At 35.4% G+C, this 25,279-nt stretch overlaps 1 protein-coding gene across 1 annotated transcript in view; it reads right to left on the minus strand.

Annotated features, from left to right (window-relative positions):
- The window catches only part of MEI4 (meiotic double-stranded break formation protein 4), a 277,533-nt gene that overhangs the window by 114,762 nt on the left and 137,492 nt on the right, over window positions 1–25,279 (minus strand). Inside the window, exon 4 of the mRNA XM_033235595.1 lies at window positions 4,516–4,647. Coding sequence (XP_033091486.1) covers window positions 4,516–4,647 — 132 coding nt within the window. The remainder of the gene's footprint in view (window positions 1–4,515; window positions 4,648–25,279) is intronic.

The raw sequence follows: 25,279 nt of genomic DNA on the forward strand, positions 1-25,279 counted from the left end.
ACCATGAACCCACCAGAAGGAAGAAGCTCCAGACACATCTGAACGTCTGAAGGAACAAACTCCGGACACACCATCTTTAAGAACTGTAACACTCACCATGAGGGTCCATGGCTTCATTCTTGAAGTCAGTGAGACCAAGAACCCACCAATTCTGGACACATATTGATACAGAAAAGGTAACGAAGGGGGAAATCCAAAATACACATTTGAGAAGATACTAGGAAACTTTTATCCTCAGCATTGCGTAAATAATTTCAACAAGACCCAAGAAAATGATATTCAAAGGAACACAGCTAGAGAAAGGATACTAGGATAAGAGGCAACAAAACCACCTTTCAAAAATCTGATTCAATGGTCACAGAATATACATAAAAAATGTGTTAAACTTGACACAAATATCTACTTTACTTACCCTATTAAAAAGTAGGTGAGACAACACACATACCAGTTGCATGAGACAAATTAATATAAAATGGTGTTAGTGAAATATAAATAACTGACATGGGTAGTAAGTAACAGAAATTATTCTATATTTTATCTTCTAGATTCTAGAATCAGACTTCGTGGGTTTGACAAACTGGTGCTATACTTCCTATGCCGTGGGCCAGCTACTTAAACTCTCTAATCCTAATTGCCCTCTTTTGTAAAATGGGAATAATACCAATTACTAGTGTAGTTAAGAGAATTAAATGACATAACATAAAATTAAAATTAATCGCTATGTATTTCAAACAAAAATATATGCAAAATATCTGGAGGACTATGAAATGTTTGGAATAGTGTTTGACACATAAGGCTTCTCAGTAAATATTTATGATAATTATTATTGAACCATCCATTAATCTTTATTAAACAGATCTATCTTCTGCCATCAAATACCTTAGAAATTCAATCAGACTTACATAGAGTACAATATGATTTACATATATATACATACACAATCATTTTTTGAATTAGTGACTACTTAGAAAAGTTTATATCATTAAAAACCAAAACTATTCTTCAGGAAGTTCCCGGTAAGATCTTAGCATTCATTATATTGACAGAGAAATAAAGTCTTTAAAGTGAGCTAAAACACTAAGTATAAAAAGCAATGAGAAAAATTATATTTACTTTTGGTTCAAAAATATGTTAAGATTTCAAAAACTATATTTTAGTTGAGGTACAGTTTACACATAGTAGAATGCACAGAATTTAAATGAACATTTTTATGCATTTTTACTTGACATGTCAAGAGTTGTACATATACTGGGGGTAAATGGGATATTTTCATACGTATATACAATGCATAATTATCAAATCAGGGTTATTGGGATATCTATCACCACAAACATTTATCTTTTCTTTATGTTGGAAAATTACAATTCTTCACTTCTAGCTATTTTGAAATATAAAACAAGTTATAATTTCTACAATTATATTTAGTTATAATTAACTATATCTAAAATTCACTAACTGTACTATTGAATACTAGAACTTATTGCTTCTATCTAACTATATTTTTGTACTCATTAAGCAACTTCTCTTCCCTTCTGTGCCTCTGGTAACCATCATTCTACTCTCTGCCTCTATATGATCCATGTCTTTAGCTCCCATTACATATGAGTGAGAACATACAATATTTGTTTTTCTATGCCTGGCCCATTTCACTTAACATAATCACCTACAGTTCCATCCATGCTCTGCAAATGATGAGATTTCCTTCTTTTATGGTTTAATAATATTCATACACACACACACACACACACACACACCAAATTCTCTTCATTCATTTAGTGATGGACACTTAGGCTGATTTCATATCTTGGCTACTGTGAGCATATGAGTCCGATACCTCTTTCCTTTCTTTTGGACATATAGCCAGCAGTGGGATTCTTGGATCATATGGTAGTTCTATTTTTAGATTTTTCAAGGAATGTCCACACTGTTGTCCATAATGGTTATGCTACTTTACACTCCTACCAACAGTCTATGAGCATTTCCCTTTCTCCAAATCCTCATTAACATTTGTTACTTTTTGTTTTTTTAATTCTAGTTGGAGTGAGATGGTATCTCATTGTGGTTTGATTTGCATTTCCCTGATGATTAGTACTGTTGAGCTTTTTTTTTTTTTTTTCCTTTTTTTCATATGCCTGCTAGCCATTTGTATGTCTTTTCTTGAGAAATATCTATCAGGTATTTTGCCCATTTTTAATTCAGATTGTTTGTTTTCTTGGTATTGAGTTGTTTGAGTTCTTCATATATTCTGGTAATTATATAATCCTTTGTCAGATAGCTAGTTTGCAAATATTTTCTTCCATTTTGTGGGTTTTCTCTTCACTTCGCTAATTGTTTCCTTTGCTGTGCAGAAGTGTTTTGCCTTGATATATTCTCATTTGTCTATTTTTGCTTTTATTCCTTGTGTTTTTAAGGTCTTACCCCAAAAAATCTTTGTCCAGGCCAATGTCCTCAGCACTTCCCCACTTTTCTTCTAGTAGTTGCAAAGTTTGAGATCTTACATTTAAGACTTTAATCCATTTTAATTTGATTTTTGTATATGATAAAAAATGAAATATAGTTTTGTTCTTTTGCATATGGATATCCAGTTTTCCTGGCATCAATTATTAAATATACTGTCCTTTGGCCAACACAAAACTCCTTAGCAAAATACAAGCAAACAGAATTCAACAACATAAACCTGCCAAACACTAGTTATTGTTGTTACATTATTGCTATTTTTCTTCTTATTATTTTAAAGTATATCTTAACTGTCAGAACATGTGGGTTTGAATTATGGCTTTAGCATATGATCTTTCTGCAGTCTTGGTCAAGCTACTTCACCACTCTAATGTTTTGTATTCTTATCTATAAAGTATGTGAAAATTGCAACTCCTTCAGGGAGCTATTGTGACAATTAAATGAGAATATATACATCATTTTTTCTGCACTTACTGATATCCTCCAAACAACTGAATTCAATTAAACTCACTTTCCACATTGCTTCCTATTGTTAAACGCTAAGACTTCACCTTGTTTCCCCAGAATCTTTGGCATCTCTTGTTAAATAACATCCTAATGCCTCTACATTCAGTATCCTCTGCTTATTCAATTCAAATGCATTTTTCAAGTACTTCCTTTTCCGTAAATTATTTTCAGGGACCTGCAACCTACCATGGTCAGTTCCTTGATCTTGGAACTCCTACAAAAAGCATCATACATTTTAACACTTTGCTCTTTTTCAGTTAGTCAATATAGCTTACTTTTTTCTCCTTGACGACAGTGAAAACGAGTTTTTTGCTTTTTGAGATGAAGTCTCGCTCTGTCACCCAGGCTGGAGTGCAGTGGCATGATCGTGTCTCACCACAACCTCCGCCTCCCAGGTTCACACCATTCTCCTGCTTTAGTCTCCCGAGTAGCTGGGACTACAGGCACCTGCCAACACGCCCGGCTAATTTTTTATTTTTATATTTTTAGTAGAGATGGGGTTTCACCATGTTAGCCAGGATGGTCTCAATCTCCTGACCTTGTGATCCACCCCACACTTGGCCTCCCAGAGTGCTGGGATTACAGGTGTGAGCCACCGCACCCGGCCGAAAACGACTTTTTAAAAAAATCCAACAGAGCTCTTAAGAGAGTTTATCATTTGGTAATCAACTGAAAATTTGCTTACTAGATACACCATGTCAAACATCAAATTCAATTAGATTGTATAATACTTTTAGACTATGTCATTAGATGTCAGTACTTTGTTAAAAGTCATTTAAATTATATGTATATACAATATTTTATTAAAGTTATTTATCTTTACCAAGACGTTTCTACCTATCTCTAATTTCCTTTGTGACTTTGACTACAGAAATGATAAAAATATTAAATGAGCTATCAAATAGAATACATGTAATAAACCAGTGTGAACATTAAAATATGGGAATGATTTATGTTCCTTCTACACATTTGTGACCAGTGATATAGAAGACTTTCCACAGATAGAAGGGCTTAGAGCAGTGTTCTTCGAGCTTGGTTGCATATTGAAATTACCTGAAGTGCTCTAACAATACCAATACCAGAATTCCAAATTCAGAGACCCCTATGTAATAGGATTGGCATACGACTTGGCAATAGGATATTTAAAAGTTAGCCAGATGATTTTCATGAGCAATGAGGAATGAAAAATACTGGTTAAGGACTACTCTCCATTTAGAATCCTCCCCAGTTCACTTTTCTTTCACTTTGCTTTAGAAACTTGCTGCCTGCCCGGACGAATTTAAAGCCATTCATCTAAGCACTCTTGCTGTCACCAATGGCATCTTTGGCACATATATGCAAGTAAGGATTATAAAGTGGTTTTATTTTCAAAACTGTTTTCTGAAAGTATCTTTCTGTAATTTTGGTAGGCAGTAATATTACTCACATATATTAGACATAAGGTAATAACTAAAATATCAGCCTGGCAAGAGAGGAAAGAAGGGAAAAGAAAAGAAAAACAGATAGGTATATTAACTATAAATGAGAGCTACAGTTTCAAGTTATATGTACCTGAATGATGGCTCCCAGATCATCAGCAAAGCCATTTACTTCTGATAGAAGCAGAGATATAATAGATTTTCTCAACAAGCTGCAACTTCCCAGGGTTACGAGACTCTGAGAGACATAATGCTGCACCTGAAACTAAAGATAAAAATGAGTAAGTTTCTGTATTCCATCAAGTCAAATCAAAATATATTTTCTAAGACCTTACTACTGAGCTAAATGCTGTGAGGAGTATAAAAAGTATCAATGTAATTCTGGGTCAGTCTCAAGCACAATCATAAAATACACAAATTATAATATTATAGGTTCTAAGATTTTCTATAGCAGTTAATATTTTGAAACATGAAACAGGGTGCTAAAATGGAAGCTTTAGTTGAAGTAGCAAAAGATAATAGTTTAGATAATAGGCTATATACAAAATGAATAAAGGAGATGATAAATCAAGATATTTAAGCTCTTACCTTTTAGATAGATTAGCTAGATAAATGATAGATAGGTCATCTCTCATCCTTTTTGGTACCAGGGACCAGTTTTGTGGAAGACAATTTTTCCATGGAAGGGGGACAGGGTGGATTGTTTTGAGATGAAACTGTTCCACGTCAGATTATCACTCATAAGATTCTCATAAGGAGTGTACAACCTAGATCTCTCGCATGCACAGTTCACAATAGGGTTTGCACTCCTATGAGAATCTAATGCCACAACTGATCTGACAGGAGGGGAAGCTCAGGAGGTAACCCTAGCTCCCCTGCTGCTCACTTCCTGCTGTGTGGCCTGGTGGCTGGGGATCCCTGGATTATAGAGTTGAAGAGAAACATCTATTAAGTTAGATAGTGAAAATGCTTGCCATAGTGACAGGCACCTAGTAAGTGCTCAATAAGTGAAATGTTATAATTTAGGATGACAATACAAGAGCATTCATGGCTATATAACATGAATTTAGTTCACTGAACCTTGAAAAGTTAAATACTATAAATAAAATATATTTTTCCAGAATTAATATAATCCTATTGGAGAACATTGCTGAGAAGAGAATTTCATCATAAAGAGCTATTCCATAGTATATCTATGAACTGTTTCTCCCCAGCATGACTGAAGTTCACACAAAGACTGTATAACCATTAATGTGGTTCAAAATTACATGAATATTATTAAAATAATCTCTATTCTTCCTTATATTTTAATTGACACTTACCCTTTTGTAAATACAGTGGAATTTTTCGAAAGGCTGACATGGAAACCAAGACTGACAACAATATTATACATGAGGCTACTGTGGACCAAACCATGGGAGGACACACTCAACACACATGATAATCTTTTTCTTTCACATCTTTCTGTATTTCAGAAGCTGAGGAACTAGAATTAATTCTTCCCAGATTACTCTGCAGTTAGGATTTTGGATGTGAGTTCTGCCAATCAAAAGTACTCATTTGAGCCCTTGATTTAGAAATGCACTACAAAGGAAAAGAAGTAGGTACAGTACAGGGCATGCATTTTGTTGCTGCAGATAGCAGTTGAGGTGTCAGAGTTCTGGCTCATCCCACAGCTGTTTCAGAGTGCTAATTATATAGGTTATTATTATTACTATTATTATTTATTATTTATTATTATTATTCTGAGATGGAGTCTCGCTCTGTCGCCCAGGCTGGAGTACAGTGGCACAATCACCGCTCACGGCAAGCTCCGCCTCCTGGGTTCACGCCATTCTCCTGCCTCAGCCTTCCAATGTAGCTGGGACTATAGGCGCAGGCAACCACACCCGGCTAATTTTTTGTATTTTTAGTAGAGACTGGGTTTCACCGTGTTAGCCAGGATGGTCTCGATCTCCTAACCTCATGATCTGCCCGCCTCGGCCTCCCAAAGTGCTGGGATTACAGGCGTGAGCCACCGCGCACAGCCTATGTAGGTTCTTTTAACCACAACAGAAGTAGCAGCTACCTTGGTTGCCCAGTGGTTTAGGGAATTATTCCTGTAAATGTAGCATTCCCAAAGGTATTTTGACCTATATGTTTACCTAGAGGATTCACAAACCTTAGTGCCACGTTAGTCTTGAAATATGAATGAAATGGGTAGAAATTCTTATCACTTTCCTAATTAATTTTCCTATATCAACTGGGCAGAAGATAGGAGAAACTTGGAGAAGAGCTGTGAATTATTGTGAAGTTAATTAGGTATGTTTCCAATTATACAGTTCTGTTGTTCTAGAAGTAGTTATTTTCTGGAAGGATCAACACTGCCCCTGACACTTGTTAGGTAGAGCCCTGGATTCTTCAGAACTTTGTGGGTCTAATGCATGTAGAAATACTCCCTCTAAAGTGAAAAAAACAAGTTGCTTTAGTATGTATTTACTATCACTAAGAAAAAGATACAATGCTTGATAGGCCTTTGTGAATTCTGGAGACAACCTATTACCATTTGGTTTACCACTTGGAAGCATATTTCAAGTAAATCATAAGGCTGTACACTTTGAGAAGGGGCCAGAGTAGTATATACTCCAGCTGGTCTAAGTTGGGAAATAAGAAGCTCTGTCCTTTGGATATCATGATCAGTAAGATCCAATGTGCTTGGAGTTGATCAGAATATTATATGGAGTCTGTAGCCTACTCTAATTAGAAAATCACAAAGGAGGGACCCTGGTTATAGAACAAAGTCATATCTTTCTTGTCAAGTAAACATTATTCTCTATAGAAAATACAAATTTACACATGTTATTTAACCCTGCCATAAACTGTGTCTGCCTGATTGTAGGACACCAAGTAAGTGTATATCCAGAACTACTCATTTGAATGAGGTGCTATATAAATTTAAGTATGCACAACAATACTCCATTAAGTAGCCATAGTATAAATAAAACTAGGATCAAGTGAAAACTAAAAGCAGAAGTGAGTGTTGTTTGATCACTCAGTACTTATAGTTCCAACTGGTAGAGCTCCTCTTATAAGGTTGAGGTACTGTTCAATAGTAGGGAATTTATATTCCCAGCTAGTGGCCAATATATGATGTTCTTTCTCCCACATGAGTTTCAGGGTGGATGAATAAACTGCATGCAGAGTATAGATTGTAACTGAAGACACTCCTCTAACAGCATACCACAGCACTTAACCCTACTATAATGTTTTTTAAACAATTAATTTGAACCAAAGCTTAAAAATCAAATTTTAGATTATGCAATAGCCGGAGAGACACATACTGTGAGTAGCAGATCAGGATGATTCAAATAAACTCTCTAAGCTAAAACAATGAGTCCCAAATAAGTAAAATGCAATAGAGACATATATATGTTATGTCTATTTACATTCTTATAACCTGTTGAAAACAAGAATCAAAATTATAGATATTTAAAACATTTCCTACCTGCTAAGCACTTATCCAGATATAAGCTAAAGATAATTAATATCCAAAAGCCACAAGAAGGGATGGTGGGCACCTTCATAAAGGTCCTTGTATTTCCTATGAAAATGTCTCCTGTGGGCTTGGAGATGGGGCAGGCAGTGATTTCTGTTAGACTTTGTAATTTGGGAAATGACTTGTTCACACCAATGTGATTCTTTTGAGAATCTGGAAAGCTCTGGGGCCCTCCCTAACAACCTTTATTAACAGCCATCTGTCAGTATGTAGAGCGAATTGTGCCTATTTATGACCAACTTCTCAAAGGCAACTGCTTAATAAACAGAATTTCATTTCCTTATCATTGGGGAGTGGATGACATTTGAATAGATGTAAAAAAATAAGAAGAAGAACATAATATTTTGTGAGGTCAAAAGAATGTGGGGAGCTGTAGAAACCATATCCCTTCTGATTTTATAAAAATCATTTTTATTCTTGAGTCACTGACATTTGTTTAAAGATGTATACACATTGCTAATATCAGATACATCAAATTATAAGAGAATAACGAAAAAAGATGAGTGCCACAAGCTCACAACTGAATTCTGTAAAATAAAATTTAACAAAAAAAGTTGAGATCAAAGGTACATAATTATCACTGAAAAAGTGAACAAGTGATAGAGATTGATTATATGGAAGGACTGTTTATGGATGCATGTTAGAATGAGGAACCATTCTTTTTCTATGATATCTATTTGTACAGCCCTACTAATGAAAGAAATTAAATTAAACCAACTAATTATGTCTATCGGAACAATGTGAACTAAGAATTTAGGCAAAAGAGTTGGTATACTACATCAAGTATCCCAATAACAATGATAATAGCATTCCCTTTCTTTTCTTAATGTGAAGAAACTGAGAATCAGGAACATTAAAGTCACTTGTAAAGGGTTGAGTCCAAAGTTAGACCTAGATCTTTTTTTTTTCTTGAATGTCTAATATATTTGATGTTTATAAGGTAAAACATAAAGAACTTACAGGATAAAACAGCTATAAATGAGAATATAATATCAATATTTATATAAGACAATTTATTAAGCATCTACTTTGCATTATGTACAGTACTTACTGCTTACATATACAGTATCATTTAATTCTAACCATGAGACTATGAGAAAGTTTAATCTCAAACTAAATACTAAGGACCCATACTTTAAAGAGATTAAGTTAATGTGTTCAAAGTTAGATTAAAAATATACATAAGAATATATGTAGTGACTTTGGGAGGCCAGGCAGGTGGATCACCTGAGGTCCAGAGTTCCTGACCAGCCTGGCCAACATGGTGAAACCCCATCTCTACTAAAAATACAAAAATTAGTTGGGCATGGTGGTGCATACCTGTAATCCCAGCTACTTGGGAGGCTGAGGCAGGAGAATCGCTTTAACCCAGGAGGTGGAGGTTGCAGTGTGCCGAGCTCATGCCACTTCACTCCAGCCTGGGCAACAGTGCAAAACTCCGTCAAAAAAAAAAAAAAAAAAAAAGTAGTGACTTGTGCTGTTTATCAACCCATTGCATACCAAATGTATCATATCTCAATTTCTCTTAAGGCATAAAAACTTTGATAGTCCATAGGGGATCCATAAAAAGTGTTGAACCACTTGCCAGATTTAAAAAATTACTAATTACTACTCTGAATTAAGAAAACACAACTATTACACTGCACCAACAACCTCTGTAACAGGCCAGCACTGTAAGCAAGCTGGACAGTAAGACAAAGAGACACAGAGACCCAGGGACAGATAGTATCATGCATAAATGTTGGTGGCTGATACAGTAATGCCACTAATGTGTTTCCTACTTTCTGAAGCATCCAGAATTATGTGTCAACCTCTTTATTTTCCTATTATTCTATAATGAATATGTATTGCCTAAACCAAGAAATAACTCTCTGCTTAAAGCAAGAATAAAACAAACCAACTAACCCCAGATGTTATTTGTGGGAAGTTTGGAAAATAAGAAAGTACAAAAACCCTCTTTGCAGAAATGCTAAAAGTATGCCTATAAAACTTTAGAAATAACCAAAACGTCTAGCAACCATAGCTATTAACTTATATCCAGCTTCTCACAGTAGAGATGACACAACAGGCAAGCAATTAGTGGCTAAAATGTCCAGAGAAATGACCACTGGAATTAACACACATGTTAACTAAAGAAGAAAGAGAGAGCTTGTTAACCCACCGTCCCTCTAAGAACAGAGCAGCTCCAATGTGTGATGTAGAACAAAAGCTGTTTTACAAAATTCTTAAAATTTCAGTGCACTTAGAGTGAAGGTAAATGCTTCAATCTCAATTGAAAGTCAAAAGAAACAATATTCAAAGGCTCTCGCTCACATAGAAAATATACATACTATACAAATACATAGTTTAGAGTAAAAATTTCTGCTGTAATTACATAAAATGTTGTTTTAAAAATAATTAGATGTGTTAAGATTCCCTACAAGGGAGGAGATTATTCCTGAAAATGCCATAATTCTAAAGAATAGGACAAAACAAAATTAAAGCGATAACAGTTGAAATTAGTTATGTATTCATTCATTCTTTATAGCAAATAATGAATATTGAATGTAATCTATGTGCCAGTGACTCAGCTAGTCCCTATTATCACTTAGAATTTAAAAAATAAAATAAAATAACATTACTTTTGCTTCAGTAGTTACTTCTGCTTATTCTGGGCCCCAGTGCACTTTGGGAGGCCGAGGCAGGCAGATCATGAAGTCAGGAGATCAAGACCATCCTGGATAACACAGTGAAACCCTGTCTCTACTAAAAATAAAAAGAAATTAGCCAGGAGTGGTGGCGGGCCCCTGTATTCCCAGCTACTCAGGAGGCAGAGATTGCAGTGAGCCGAGATCTGCCACTGGACTCCAGCCTGGGCGACATAGTGAGACTGTCTCAAAAAAAAAAAAAAAAAGTATCAAAATGCAATCCAGCTTACCATGATCTGAAAGGATACTTTTCAAAAAGTTAAAACCATTTACTCTCATACAAATTTAGAATTAACACACATCAACGATGTATTTATAGCATCAATGAGGGTAAAAAACATTTGAGGAACTGAATCTTGAATTTTTTAAAAAAAGTTGAATTAGACCATTACGTTAGACACAAAATTGGTTAATATCTTACATGATAAATCCTTACCATAACCTCAGGACTTATTTTCTACTGTACAAGAATCATTTACATCTATATTATCGAGGGATCTACAGGTTAATATGAAACTTCACAGGGTCAGGGCCCTGCCAAATTACATTCCCCTAGAAATTTAAGTAATAATTAGGTTATCCTGTTAGATGAAGCCCCAGTAATGTCACTGACCGGACAATCAATCAACCTTTGCCTCATTTCCAGAATTTGATAGTATATCTTAACATTAAATAAATCAGTAAATTTTAATGCATTGCAGAATTCGTAAGAAAGAAAGGTCCTCAATGGTCAAAAGTAAAGGAAAAATATAAACAGATAGAACATTAAATCAGACAATAAACTTTCAGAAAAAGAGCAAGTTAGGGTTGCTCTGCTGGCAAAAAGCACCATCAGCACAAAATTTTCAAATAAGACTTTGGCCTTTATTAAGTAGGAGAGAGACTAATATTTCAAAGATGAAGCCTAAAGGACTATAGTATTAATGAAATGTAGACTGGTAAAGATCTAATGTGCCAGCACAAATAACCCCCAATGGTGTTTCACTCTTATTGCCCAGGCTGGAGTGCAATGGCACAATCTCAGCTCACCACAACCTCTGCCTCCTGGGTTCAAGTGACTCTCCTGCCTTGGCCTCCTGAGTAGCTGGGATTACAGGCATGTGCCACCATACCCAGCTAATTTTGAATTTTTAGTAGAGATGGGGTTTCTCCATGTTGGTCAGGCAGGTCTCGAACTCCCGACCTCAGGTGATCCCCTTGCCTCAGCCTCCCAAAGTGCTGGGATTACAGACGTGAGCCACCGTGCCCAGCCAGTAGCACTATTAATAGTCACCTTTAAGAATCTGCAAATCCAGCCATATCTACACTGGGTCTGCAACAAGGAAACCGCATGCTGAGAGATGAAGCTATTTTTTCTTTTTCTGGCAACTGCAAGATGTAAATACAAAACTACTCTTGAGGAAAACACTCTCAGTTCAGGTTTTCAGAATTTTTATAGACTAAGTTCAGACAAATATGGGTTAATAATAAAAGGTGACCAATTAAACTTGAAATCTGTTAAATAATAAAAATTTTTTTAAATTGGACCTTCAAAGACTTCAGACCTTAATTACACTTATCTGATACAGAATACAGAATAACTATAAATGGAATGACAGGAAGTCTGAGAAAAATAAAAATATCAAAAAAGAAATAAAAACATTAAAATTTAAAACTCAGTGAATGAATAATATACAAATTAGTTACAACTAAAGAGAAAGGGCAATAAACTGGAAAATGTATATACAGAAATCATCCATAATACTGGAAAGAGAAATGATGTGCATGCAACATATGAATAGAGGTTAGAGACATAGAGAATAGAATAAGAAGATGTAGTATCTTTAAATAGAGTTCAAAAAAAGAAAGAGAAAAAACTAAGAGAGACTACTGAAGAATAAATAATATGAGAAAAATAAAGGAAGAAAGTTTTTTAGGCCTACGAAACAACAAGAATTCATAGAGGAAAGAAGTATAATGTATACTAACAGAAAAGAACAATTAGACTCCATATATCTTTGATCTAGTATTTTCAGACTACTGTGACAAAATATGCATTAACTTATAATTGTATGACCACGAGAACTATCCTTCAAGAGCAAAGAGATAATAAGACATCTTCAATGTATAAATATGAGTTATTTTAACACTGATAGAACCATACTAAAGGGATTTAAAAAAGAAAACAGGCCAGGCACGGTGGCTCACGCCTATAATCCCAGCACTTTGGGAGGCCGAGGCAGGTGGATTGCCTGAGGTCAAGGGTTCCAGACCAGCCTGGGCAACATGGTGAAACCCTTTCTCTACTAAAATACAAAAAAATTAGCCAGGCAGGCGTGGTGGAGGGCGCCTGGAGTCACAGCTACTCAGGAGGCTGAGGCAGGAGAACTGCTTGAACCTGGGAGGTGGAGGTTGCAGTGAGCCAAGATCACGCCACTGCCCTCCAGCCGAGGCGACAGAGCAAGACTCCATCTCAAAAAAAAAAAAAAAAAAGAAAGAAAGAAAGAGAGAAAAAGAAAACTAGTCCCAGGAGTCTCTTTGTGTTTGATATTCTGAAGAGGTCTGCTTCCCTTTTCTTATGTCTATTTATTTTAAAGTTTTAAAATACCTACATTTGTATTTTATTTTAGTTTCTATCAAAACAACCCATATACTGATACTGACACTGCCAAGTATACGGTGATAAAAGGAAAACCATTCAGAAAAAAATAAGATTTAGGCCTTCAGAAAGCTTATAATAAAAACCAAACTCATAATCAGCACATGAAAAAAATAAATGAAGAAAAGAAAGAAAAGCAGGTACACGTAAAAGTAAGATACTGTAAAAGCTAAAAGTTCTTGAAGAAGAAAACAGAAATAGATCAGAACCAATCCTCAAAGCTGTTCCAAGTAAAGGACTCTCCCTTGGAACCAACAAAAGATCAGACAGAGGACACGGAAGGAATTCTTTAGGTTCCAAATAAAACTGACATACTAAATCCAACACCAAGATATACATCTAGGCGATATTAAATCACAAATAAAAAGAAAGGCCTTTATTACTTCCTAAGAAATTAGCTGTTGGGCCTCTTTAATAAAGGAAAGGTATCTGCCAAATTCCAGTCCTAAAGTATTTTCTACATCATAGATTAATGTTTTCATTGGGTGAAGGAAAGGACAGAGTGAAGAAAACTCTGGGTGAAAAGAAAGAGCTTAGGGTATCACTTAGGGACGTTAGTTGTAAAACCCTCAACAGGTTAAAGTAAATCGGGGGTAGTTTTTAAATTCTAGGAATATTCCCTAAAAAAATACCAATTATCATTAGGTTTCTGGTCCAATAATGATTTCTCTCAGTTTTGAGCAGTAAAATGAATGAAACAAAACATTACCTCTATAAAAATGTTAAACTAGTAGCACAAATAATAACTAAAGTGAAAAAAGATCATTCAGAAAAAAATCCTTAAAGTATTACAAAAAAGAGTTAATGGTGCTAGTCAAAAAATATTTAACTCAGTTAAAACAATAATGAGCCGGGTGCGGTGGCTCAAGCCTGTAATCCCAGCACTTTGGGAGGCCGAGATGGGCGGATCACGAGGTCAGCAGATCGAGACCATCCTGGCTAACACGGTGAAACCCCGTCTCTACTAAAAATACAAAAAACTAGCCGGGCGAGGTGGCGGGCGCCTGTAGTCCCAGCTACTCGGGAGGCTGAGGCAGGAGAATGGCGTAAACCCGGGAGGCGGAGCTTGCAGTGAGATCCGGCCACTGCACTCCAGCCCGGGAGACAGAGCGAGACTCCGTCTCAAAAAAACACAAAAAAAAACAAAAAAAAATAATGAGTTCAAAATAGATTAATAGCAAAACATATGAATAGCCAATTGACATAGAAATGGTAAATACATATATAAAATTCTCTACTGCAAAATAACTAAATTAAAATTAACATATAACTTTATACTTATTAAATTAGAATATAATATTGAAATAATATAAAAGAATAAAAGTACAGTATATCTACATTTAAATTTTATTTTCTTAAAAAAGCTAAATATCTGTGAAGAAACTCATTGGTAGCTTGATGGGGATGGCATTGAATCTATAAATAACCTTGGGCAGTATGGCCATTTTCATGATATTGATTCTTCCTATCCATGAGCATGGTATGTTCTTCCATTTGTTTGTGTCCTCTTTTATTTCACTGAGCAGTGGTTGGTAGTTCTCCTTGAAGAGGTCCTTTATATCCCTTGTAAGTTGGATTCCTAGGTATTTTATTCTCTTTGAAGCAGTTGTGAATGGAAGTTCATTCATGATTTGGCTCTCTGTCTGTCTGTTACTGGTGTATAAGAATGCTTGTGATTTTTGCACATTAATTTTGTGTCCTGAGACTTTGCTGAGTTTCTTCACAGAATTGGAAAAAACTGCTTTAAAGTTCATATGGAACGAAAAAAGAGCCCGCATTGCCAAGACAATCCTAAGTCAAAAGAACAAAGCTGGAGGCATCACGTTACCTGATTTCAAACTATACTACAAGGCTACAGTAACCAAAACAGCATGGTACTGGTACCAAAACAGAGATATAGACCAATGGAACAGAACAGAGTCCTCAGAAATAATACCACACATCTACAGCCATCTGATCTTTGACAAACCTGACAAAAACAAGAAATGGGGAAAGGATTCCCTATTTAATAAATGGTGCTGGGAAAATTGGCTAGCCATAAGTAGAAAGCTGAAACTGGATCCTTTCCTTACTCCTTATACGAAAATTAATTCAAGATGGATTAGAGACTTAAACGTTAGACCTAATACCATAAAAACTCTAGAAGAAAACCTAGGTAGTACCATTCAGGACATAGGCATGGGCAAGGACTTCATGTCTAAAACACCAAAAGCAACGGCAACAAAAGCCAAAATCGACAAATGGGATCTCATTAAACTAAAGAGCTTCTGCACAGCAAAAGAAACTACCATCAGAGTGAACAGGCAACCTATAGAATGGGAGAAAATTTTTGCAATCTACTCATCTGACAAAGGGCTAATATCCAGAACCTACAAAGAACTCAAACAAATTTACAAGAAAAAAACAAAGAACGCCATCAAAAAGTGGGCAAAGGATATGAACAGACATTTCTCAAAGGAAGATATTCATACAGCCAGCAGACACATGAAAAAATGCTCATCATCACTCGCCATCAGAGAAATGCAAATCAAAACCACAATGAGATACCATCTCACACCAGTTAGAATGGCAATCATTAAAAAGTCAGGAAACAACAGGTGCTGGAGAGGATGTGGAGAAATAGGAACACTTTTACACTCTTGGTGGGACTGTAAACTAGTTCAACCATTATGGAAAACAGTATGGCGATTCCTCAAGGATCTAGAACTAGATGTACCATATGACCCAGCCATCCTACTACTGGGTATATGCCCAAAGGATTATAAATCATGCTGCTATAAAGACACATGCACACGAATGTTTATAGCGGCACTATTCACAATAGCAAAGACTTGGAATCAACCCAAATGTCCATCTGTGACAGACTGGATTAAGAAAATGTGGCACATATACACCATGGAATATTATGCAGCCATAAAAAAGGATGAGTTTGTGTCTTTTGTAGGGACATGGATGCAGCTGGAAACCATCATTCTTAGCAAACTATCACAAGAACAGAAAACCAAACACCGCATGTTCTCATTCATAGGTGGGAACTGAACAATGACATCACTTGGACTCGGGAAGGGGAACATCACACATCGGGGCCTATCATGGGGAGGTGGAGGGGGGAGGGATTGCATTGGGAGTTATACCTGATATAAATGACGAATTGATGGGTGCTGACGAGTTGATGGGTGCAGCACACCAACATGGCACAAGTATACATATGTAACAAACCTGCACGTTATGCTCATGTACCCTAGAACTTAAAGTATAATAATAAAAAAAAAAAGCTAAATATCAGGCTGGGTGTGGTGGCTTACACCTATAATCCCAGAACTTTGGGAAACCAAGAGGATTACTTGAAGCTAGGGTCAAGACCAGCCAGAGCAACATAGTGAGACCCTATCTCTACAAAACACACAAATAAAAATAAAACAGCTGGGTGTGATGGTGCACACCTATGGTCTCCGTTACTCGGTAACTGAGGCTTGAAGATTGTTTGACCCCAGGAGCTCAAAGCTGCAGTAAGTACGCTATGATTGTGCCACTGTACACCAGCCTAGGTGACAGAGCAAGACCGTGTCACTACTAAAAACAAAATACCTAAATATCCAACAATGTAACAATGTATGAATAGGTAAAATTAGGTTAAATCTACTAAATAAATACCACAAATCACAATATTAAAATTAAGTAATAACACAGAATACTTACAGTATAATATAGTAAAAATATGTGAAATATAATGTAAGAAAAGCAAGGGGTGGTTTTAAAACAGGTTTAAAAATTTGTGTAAAAAAGACCAGGAAAAGAAACTTTTAAAGTTTCCAAAGAAGCAAGATTGTGAAAATCAATTCAATTTAATTTTAGACTTCTGCTGGTGTTGATGTTTCTGTTTAAAAAACTAGAAAAGGTAAATTTCAGAAATAAATTAGACTGATATAAATATAGATCATACACCATTATACTTCTAATGGGACACACTTTTTTTACCTTATAAAAAGATATGCAAAATAAGGCTTCTATTTTGAAAGATTCTCTACCACTTTTCAGATATAATCTAAAAGAAAATTAGATATAAAATAATTTTCCAGAGATGTTCATTTTAAACACTGATTGTCAATTAAAAACTTATAGTAATTACAAAAACAGGCTGTGCAGCAATGTAAATTTTGCAAACTAATAGTGTAGATGATAACAACAACAACAACAAAAAGAAACAAAACAAAAAAATGCAGAAAACACAAAACTAGTTCTAATTTAATGCCACACTGAAAAACTGTTCAATAGCTTGTTTTATAGATTCTAATTGGTAGGTTTGCACACACTGGCTAAAATCTCTGCAGTACGTGAGCAATGCAGCTCAAGTTGCTGCCAAAAAAAAAAAAATGGACAGTGAGCAGAAAGAAGTAAGACATTGCCTAAGTGAGTGACACAAGGATTGAGAGATGTCGGATGTAAAACATGGGAGGCCACAGGAAATACAAAATCTCTTGCCTCGTGTAACCTAATACCTGGGCCCTAAAAGCCACTTTGCTTTCATTGCTCAGTCCTATTTAGGTAAGAAAAGAAAGAGGATAGAAAAGTAAAATAAACACTAGAACAAGATTTTTTAAATGATTTTGTATTAAAAATTATAACATCACATTGTACCCCATAAATATATGCAATTATAATGTTTAGTATATAGTAAAAATAAAAAATAAAAATTGAGAGTAGGATTAGAGAAATAATAATAGATTTTAAAGTCTATAAAGGCTAAATTAATTATCACTTTGTGGCACATGGCAAACTTCATTTGAGATGACACAGATATGGGGAATGAAAAGGGCATGAAGTTCAGAGACGACCCAACTAATCATCAATGATAATCAGAACTCAGGTCAGCAGAAGTTTACACATAAAGATCTCCCTACAATTCACTATCAGGCAACAAAGGTCACCCTGGATATTACAGATGAAATCCAGATGATCCTGAACTCAAGGATGCTCCTCGCAACTCAGGAAACTTCACCATCTCTATCCTCACGGTACCATGCATGCTTGTGAAACAGCAAGTATGCATGGTACTGTGAAGAACAAGTTCTACCAAGTTTCTGTTTTCCAGGGACTTATTTGAACCTAACCTATAAAGTAGAAAAAAAATCTGCCCTTAATACCTATTATATATTCTCTTTTTGCAGTACCTCGGAGATACCAAGAATAATGTGTGTATAATAAGAATAGAACTTAGCTACAGGTAAAATGCTGGCAAGCATGAATATTTAGGAAACTAAAAACAAAAACAACAAACACAAACACACAAAATAGTGTCATCCAACAATGAATGCAGGATGAATTACAGCTTCATTCAATAATATGACTGGATCTTAACAGATATATGTCTTAACAGACACAACATTGAGCAAAGCCCTGCAAGTTACTAAAGAATGTTTATGTTGTAATTCAATTTACAAAAAGTTCAAAAAAAGGACAAAGCTGAATTATGTTCCTTAAAAACACATATATAGGTAATATTACTACTTTTAAAAAGTAAAGTACTAACATACAAGTCAGGCATTCAGTATGTTCAAAATGGGTTTTCCAATAAGAAGAAATTGCTTTAATTAGCTAAATAAACATAGAAATTCTTTTTAGTAGTAAAATCAAGTAGGAAATAATATGGGAAAGACATGTATAGGAACAGATTTAAAGTTTAGGGGCACATTCTGATGTTTCTAACAAATTTTGTCCTTGGTCTGAATCTAGAATTTTAATAGGCATAGTGTAGTTTCACTTAGACATTCCATTGCTCCTACCCCACCCCATGGAGAAAGGTAGCAATTAGGAATTTCTTTAGAGCTAACTGAAGGTCTGTCTATTTCTGAGCATCCACCTATCTTTTAATCAGCACTGCCTGTTTATGCTTCCTTGTCCTTCTACAAATGAAGAAAAGCAAAAGAAAAAGTAATAGTGATTATAGGAAGAGACAGTTTGCTTGTCTGAAGTGTCAATATACTTATGTATCTAGCATGCAGCAAAGTCATTTGAGTTTAGAGTCAGGGGCTTCCACGACACGCAAAGATAACCAGCAGAAGAAAGGACTGGGAAGGCTGTGTCAAGAGGATGGTATGGAAATGCCTAGGGAGGAGTTCCTCTGATTCCTAGGTCTTTACTGCATTTTGTTTTACCTCATCTGGGTTTCACTTTCCTTTGTCTATGGGTTGAATACTATTGAGCTGAGGCAGATTTATTGTCCACTAGAGGCCAAAACTAATTTCTGAACATGCCTTCACTATACAGAGCACTGGTACAGAGTCCTTTAGTACATCTCCATAATACCTTTGATGTCACTTTGTTGAGCACTGGAAGTATGGAGCTAATATTTTAGAACCATGATAATTTTATTAACAAAAATGGTTACTGCTTATTTTCTTACTGACATCAGAAACTAAGCAGTTCTCTTTTTTGATCACCATAAAAGGTTTATTTTCCCTTAGATTTCTACATATTCTAGAGTAACAACTGATCACTTACGCCTTCTCATTCTTAACATTTCCGTAAGCAATCTTGTCTTGATCTCACTTGCTTCAGTTTGACTTTTTCCTCTTTAACCATGAATAAATATCAATGTGATGTTATTCCCCCTTCTAGAGTCATATAACTATAAAAACAATATGACTTCATCACAACATAAGCAGCTGAATTAAGCTAAAACACTATCTTGCTTTTATTCATCCTCGTTTGAATGCATATTTTAAATTATTATCAGTAATATATATTTAAAGTATTGTTAGCAACTTTTGAGTTTAAAATGTACTTTTTCAGTATTATTTGACTCATAAAAACTCCAGTACAATCCAATTTGATTCTGTTCCATAAAACATTAAGTCAAAGCTTCAGAACAAACAAGTGTCAAAGATGGATTGCCAATGTAAATAGTATAACCTGACTGCAAGTAAATCTTTTAAAAAATACTCTCTAAATGATGCTTTGAGCTGTAAACTTACTGTAATTGTGAATACCACACCACTATTTGGAATAACCCATTGTTTAATATCCAATTCTACCTTGTCCTGATGAAATTCTTGCTATTATCTGAATGTTTTTTGTCTCAAGGATTACATTTTATATTTGCTTAGCCCTTCAGGCTATATCTGATGCCATATCCCCTTTTCACATAAGCTCAAAGACTGTACTTGTTACTTGGCTAGAGGCTACAGAAGATAAAAAATACATATTAATTCTGTTATTCAATGTAAACTCCTAGGCACCATTAAAATTCTGTGCATTATTATATGAATACAAAAGAATGTAACAGTAATTATGTTTGGGGGAATATTTTAGTTCATTAGGACATAAGCCTCTTTGAAAAAGACAGTTGAAAATGTTGTGGCAGAGACTGCCTACCTGCTCACCAGCAGATCCCTTTCCTTTCCCTCCAAGCACATTTGCCAGCTTCCCTTGCACTTGGAGAAGGCATGTGACTGGGTGTGGGCCAATGGACAATGGCCAGGACTGAAAGCACACCACTTCCAGTCCTGGTCCATTAAACACTCCCACATGATTCTTCAGATCTTATCTCCACCTGTCTTTCAGCTGGATGCAGAAAATCCAGCAGAGAATTCTAGTGCCTTAGGGAGTTGTGAAGCCACAGTAAGAAAAAAGCCAGGATTCCTGAAGAAACACTTGTAAAGTTTCTCAAAAACACCTGCTTAGAATGTATACAGAAGGAATAACCTTGCACTGCACTAAACCACTGAGATTTGGGGATTGATTATTACAGCAGTCAAGCTACCCTAACATGAATCAGATGTGTATCTTTTCCTATCTGTTGTGAAAAACTATCGTCAGATTTCCATTCCTATTTTTATTGTTTTAAGTTGCTAAGGATTGCATTCTAATTTCATTTTTCCCAGCTTTATTAAGGTATAATTGACAAAAACGATATATTTAAGGTGTACAATATGATGTTTTGATATACAACAACATTGTGATGACAACATTTAATATATCCTTCACCTCATATTGCTACAATGTGTGTGTATGTGTGTGTATGTGTGTCCAGTACCCAGCTGTTCCAGCTCCTGCTCTTCCAGATCCGTATCACTCTCTGGCTGAAACTTCACGGAAAACCTCAAGCCACAATGACCCAGCAGAGCCCTTCCCAAATGTTTTACCCACAGAACCTGTAAGAGATCATAAAATGATGATTCTTGTTTCAAGCCACAAAGTTTTGGAGTGATTTGTTAAGCAGCAATAGTAACAGGAAGAAGAATGTCTAATCATTGAGTAAAATAACCATGTATGTCTACTGAATGTCATTTATCATTCTGTTGAGAATCTCTTTAGTTTTGATACTATCTTCTTGACACAGGTTAGTTTTAGGCACCTCAATCTAATATTTTATAAGGAACTAGCTAGTTTAAAACAACTGCTATACCAATGATCACTAAATATGGTTTAATCTCACCAGAAAACAGCTAAAAACAGAAAAAAAAAAAGATTATCTTCTAAATGCTCAAGGATTTATCATCTCTCTTGACTTCATATGCAGAGATTATATAAGAATCAAGATGATGATGTTGTAATGTATAAGAATTAAGCCAGGAAACTACTGTCATAGTAAAATAAATAAATTTTTGAAATGTATTTTAAAAATAAAACTAAAATTTCAACAGGACTAAATCCCAGTCCTCCTCCTAATTTATATTGATTAACTAGATCAACTTTTTAAAAAGAACTATGCCTGTGTACTACAGATTAAGAACCTCCTTCTTACTGATGACACACTTTGACAAATAAGTAGTTTTAAAAAACAATGAAATCTACTAGTTAATGATGTTTTAAAGAGCAAATTAGAATTAACTATGCTAAAATTAAAATTTTAATTTGAGTAGACACTATCTAGAATACAAATATATCATAGACAATTCCCTCACAAAAAGACAGCTGATTCAGTAACCCAGAGGTACATTTTATAGTGCTTTCCTTTTGGAGAGCTCATAAGGATAGAGATTTCCTGAATATTAAATGTTAAATAGGGACTATGTAATACCTTTTCAAGGATGCAAAACTGTTTGTTCTGAAATTTTTCTCAGAATTTTACATTCCTTTTCTGAGAAAAAAAAATTGACTCTGCCTATAAGCACTCATATAACCCTCACGTACCCTGCAAAGAAGAAGTTTTTATTGTTGTTGTTTTGTTTTGTTTTGTTTTGTTTTTTTGGTCTAAAGATTCAAGTCATGTTCTTAATTTTCACAATTGTCAGTTTTTCTGCTTAGTTACCAGATGGCCAAAATGTGTGATCCTCAGCTATTACTACATAATATAAACACTTCAGATATTTGCCAGAGAGTTCCATATTCTCTAAAGTTCTAACCCAGCAGTACCAGTTACTAGTGATCCTAACATTCCAGTACATGCCTTCATTATTGCAGTTCTCAGACTTTACTTAGTATCTAAGTTCTCATACTTAGCAAGGTCAGATATTGTCTGTGACAAATGAACAAGTGAATGAATATCATCCAACACCTTATCAAAAACAAGGCAGAGACAACCAATATTTAACAAAAAAAGAAAAAGTCAACTCATCATTCTTCTGACATCTCTAATTTCAGCCAAATATCACCTTAAATCACTACTAAACAGTGTATCTGACCTCTATTGGCTAGTTTGCCTTCAGAAATGCCTCTATTAAGCTATGATTTAATGTTATGGCCTTGACTGACCAGGAAACAATAGAACAGATAAAGAGCTGAAGAATATTATTATTGCTCACATGCCATGGCTACAGATACTATCCTTTAATAACATGGATCTAGGATATTAGTTATAATTTGCCTAAGTTTGTTAACTTCTGGCTCCTCATAGTGATAAGCAATATAAACCTCAGAAGAAAGAAAGCCTGTCTGTGTGACTGATTGCCTTGGCTGCTGGAGGAGAGGGCAGCTTTGGAGATCGTGCACTCTACTTAGCACCCCTTCTTGTGGGGGTTAAAGGATATGGTGGAAGTTTCTCAAAGAGCTTAAAAAGTAGCACCGAGGGGCCATTCAGTCCTACACAGTAGTCATAGTAATCCTTTTAAGGAGGCTTAAAAGGAAGAAATGAGCTCCCACTATTTGGTACAGTGGGCACAGAACACAATCCATATGATATATATATGTAAACCAAAAAGTATCTGAGACAAGTAATCAACTTAGAAGTTTATTTTGCCAAAGTTAAGGACAATGGCCAGGAGAAAAGAAACATGGAATCACAGAAAATCTGTGGTCTGTGTCTTTCTCCAAAGACGACTTTGAGAGTTTGAATATTTAAAGGGGAAAAGTGGGATGGAGGAGGAAAAGGGAAGGTATGGTAATCCACATGTTGCAAGAGAAAAGAAGCAGGTAGGGGAACAGTCAATTATGTATTATTCTTGTTCTCAGTAAGCTGGCACTTTACATAAGATAAGGGAAACATAGAGTAGCTACCTGTGGAGATATTTAACGTTTTAGGAACAAAAGGAAAAGGCAGTTGTTTGCATGACTCTGTTTTCAGTTTAATGTTTTCCTTTTGGCTTAGTGAACTGGGGTCCTGAGTTTTTATTCCTTCCAAGGGTTTACATAGACAGGATTATACTTTGAGAAAGTGAAAATAAACCCAGCTACCACTTGGCCCATGGTGTTCTCAATTTTCTAACAGGATTTAGCCGAGTCATAACATAGCTGCAAAAAATGGTTAACGATTCTTTCTTTTGCATGACTGCTGCTTTCTTATCAATGAACCTTGAGCCCTGTTTTATTTCTCTGGACTCATGAAGAAAGATTACTGAGATATTCATTTGCTAAACTGTCACCTGCTTTGTAACAGTAACCAAATCTAGAGCCAGTTCACACTTCCTAAAGGATGCTTAGACTCATGCAGCATAAGCTAAACCCTATATCAAAATCTCCTAACCCTCCCTTACTGAGATGCTCCTATGTTAGATGTACTTGGCTTGTTGAAGATCAGGGTTCGACAAACTACATCTAACATTGATTGGAGGTGTATACTGATGGTTTCTGGATAATAGGTTTCAACAAATTAAACTGAAGGTCTTGTGAAAAATCTTCCCATATTTAAAAATCCCAAAGGAAAGAGATTCTCTTGTCCTACTTAGGATGAATTTTAAAATGTTATTATTGAAAATCATCACTGATATACATTAAAAATGAAATATACAGATAGATCCAATGACATTTTAAAATAATCAGACATAAGTAAATGCAAACAGCCCTCTTCCAGAACCACAAGTGGACAAGTTTAATACCAGCTATGATTAAAAAATAAATGGCAGAAATAATATTTTAAATGTAGTTTTGATCAGAGAAAAATGATCAAATGACTTGCAATACTCAAAATTAACCACCTTTAGGTCTAGTCCAAAGGAAATAATGCTCAGGAAACAAAGGTTACTTTGATCACCAAAGCTTCTGCATATTAGGATGATGTGATGGTGGAAAGAATCAGGATCAAGTGCCCAATATAGTTTCAGAGTAGTGTTCTCATAAGCATGTCCTGAAGAAGAGATTGACCCACAATCTGGGGAGACTCACAAGAGACAGAAGAAAGGAAGATGGGAAAAAATATAGTTGGTTTTTTGTTTGTTTGCTTTCCTTGGGAGTAGGTTTGTATATATGTGTTAAACTATGCTTGCATATTGGAAAACTTCTGAGGTACTCTAGAGCTGTTGCCTCTCTCACTGATACTGTTCAGGCAAATGAAAGGAAACTCATTTATAGCTGCCGTCACTAAGAACTTCATGAAACAAACTATTATGCAATAAAGCAAAAATGGGCCTGTTCATAATTTACTGACCTTATGTTAAGCAATAATGACACAAAGATATCTTTTCCAGCTCTGTGTAAAAAAATACTGGGATCAGGCACCAAAAACTTAGCTGTTGCTCTAGGATATATTTACTCATGGAAGATAAGATTTTTATCCAATGAAAATAACCTACTCATCCAGACTTGCTTCAGGATACTCACTTACCTATGTCCATCAATCAAAAAATTAAGTCCCAAATTCATCCCAATCCCAACCGTGTCC

The sequence above is a fragment of the Trachypithecus francoisi genome, unplaced genomic scaffold, assembly GCF_009764315.1.
Source record: "Trachypithecus francoisi isolate TF-2019V2 unplaced genomic scaffold, Tfra_2.0 Lachesis_group15, whole genome shotgun sequence".
Classification (NCBI taxonomy): Eukaryota; Metazoa; Chordata; class Mammalia; order Primates; family Cercopithecidae; genus Trachypithecus; species Trachypithecus francoisi.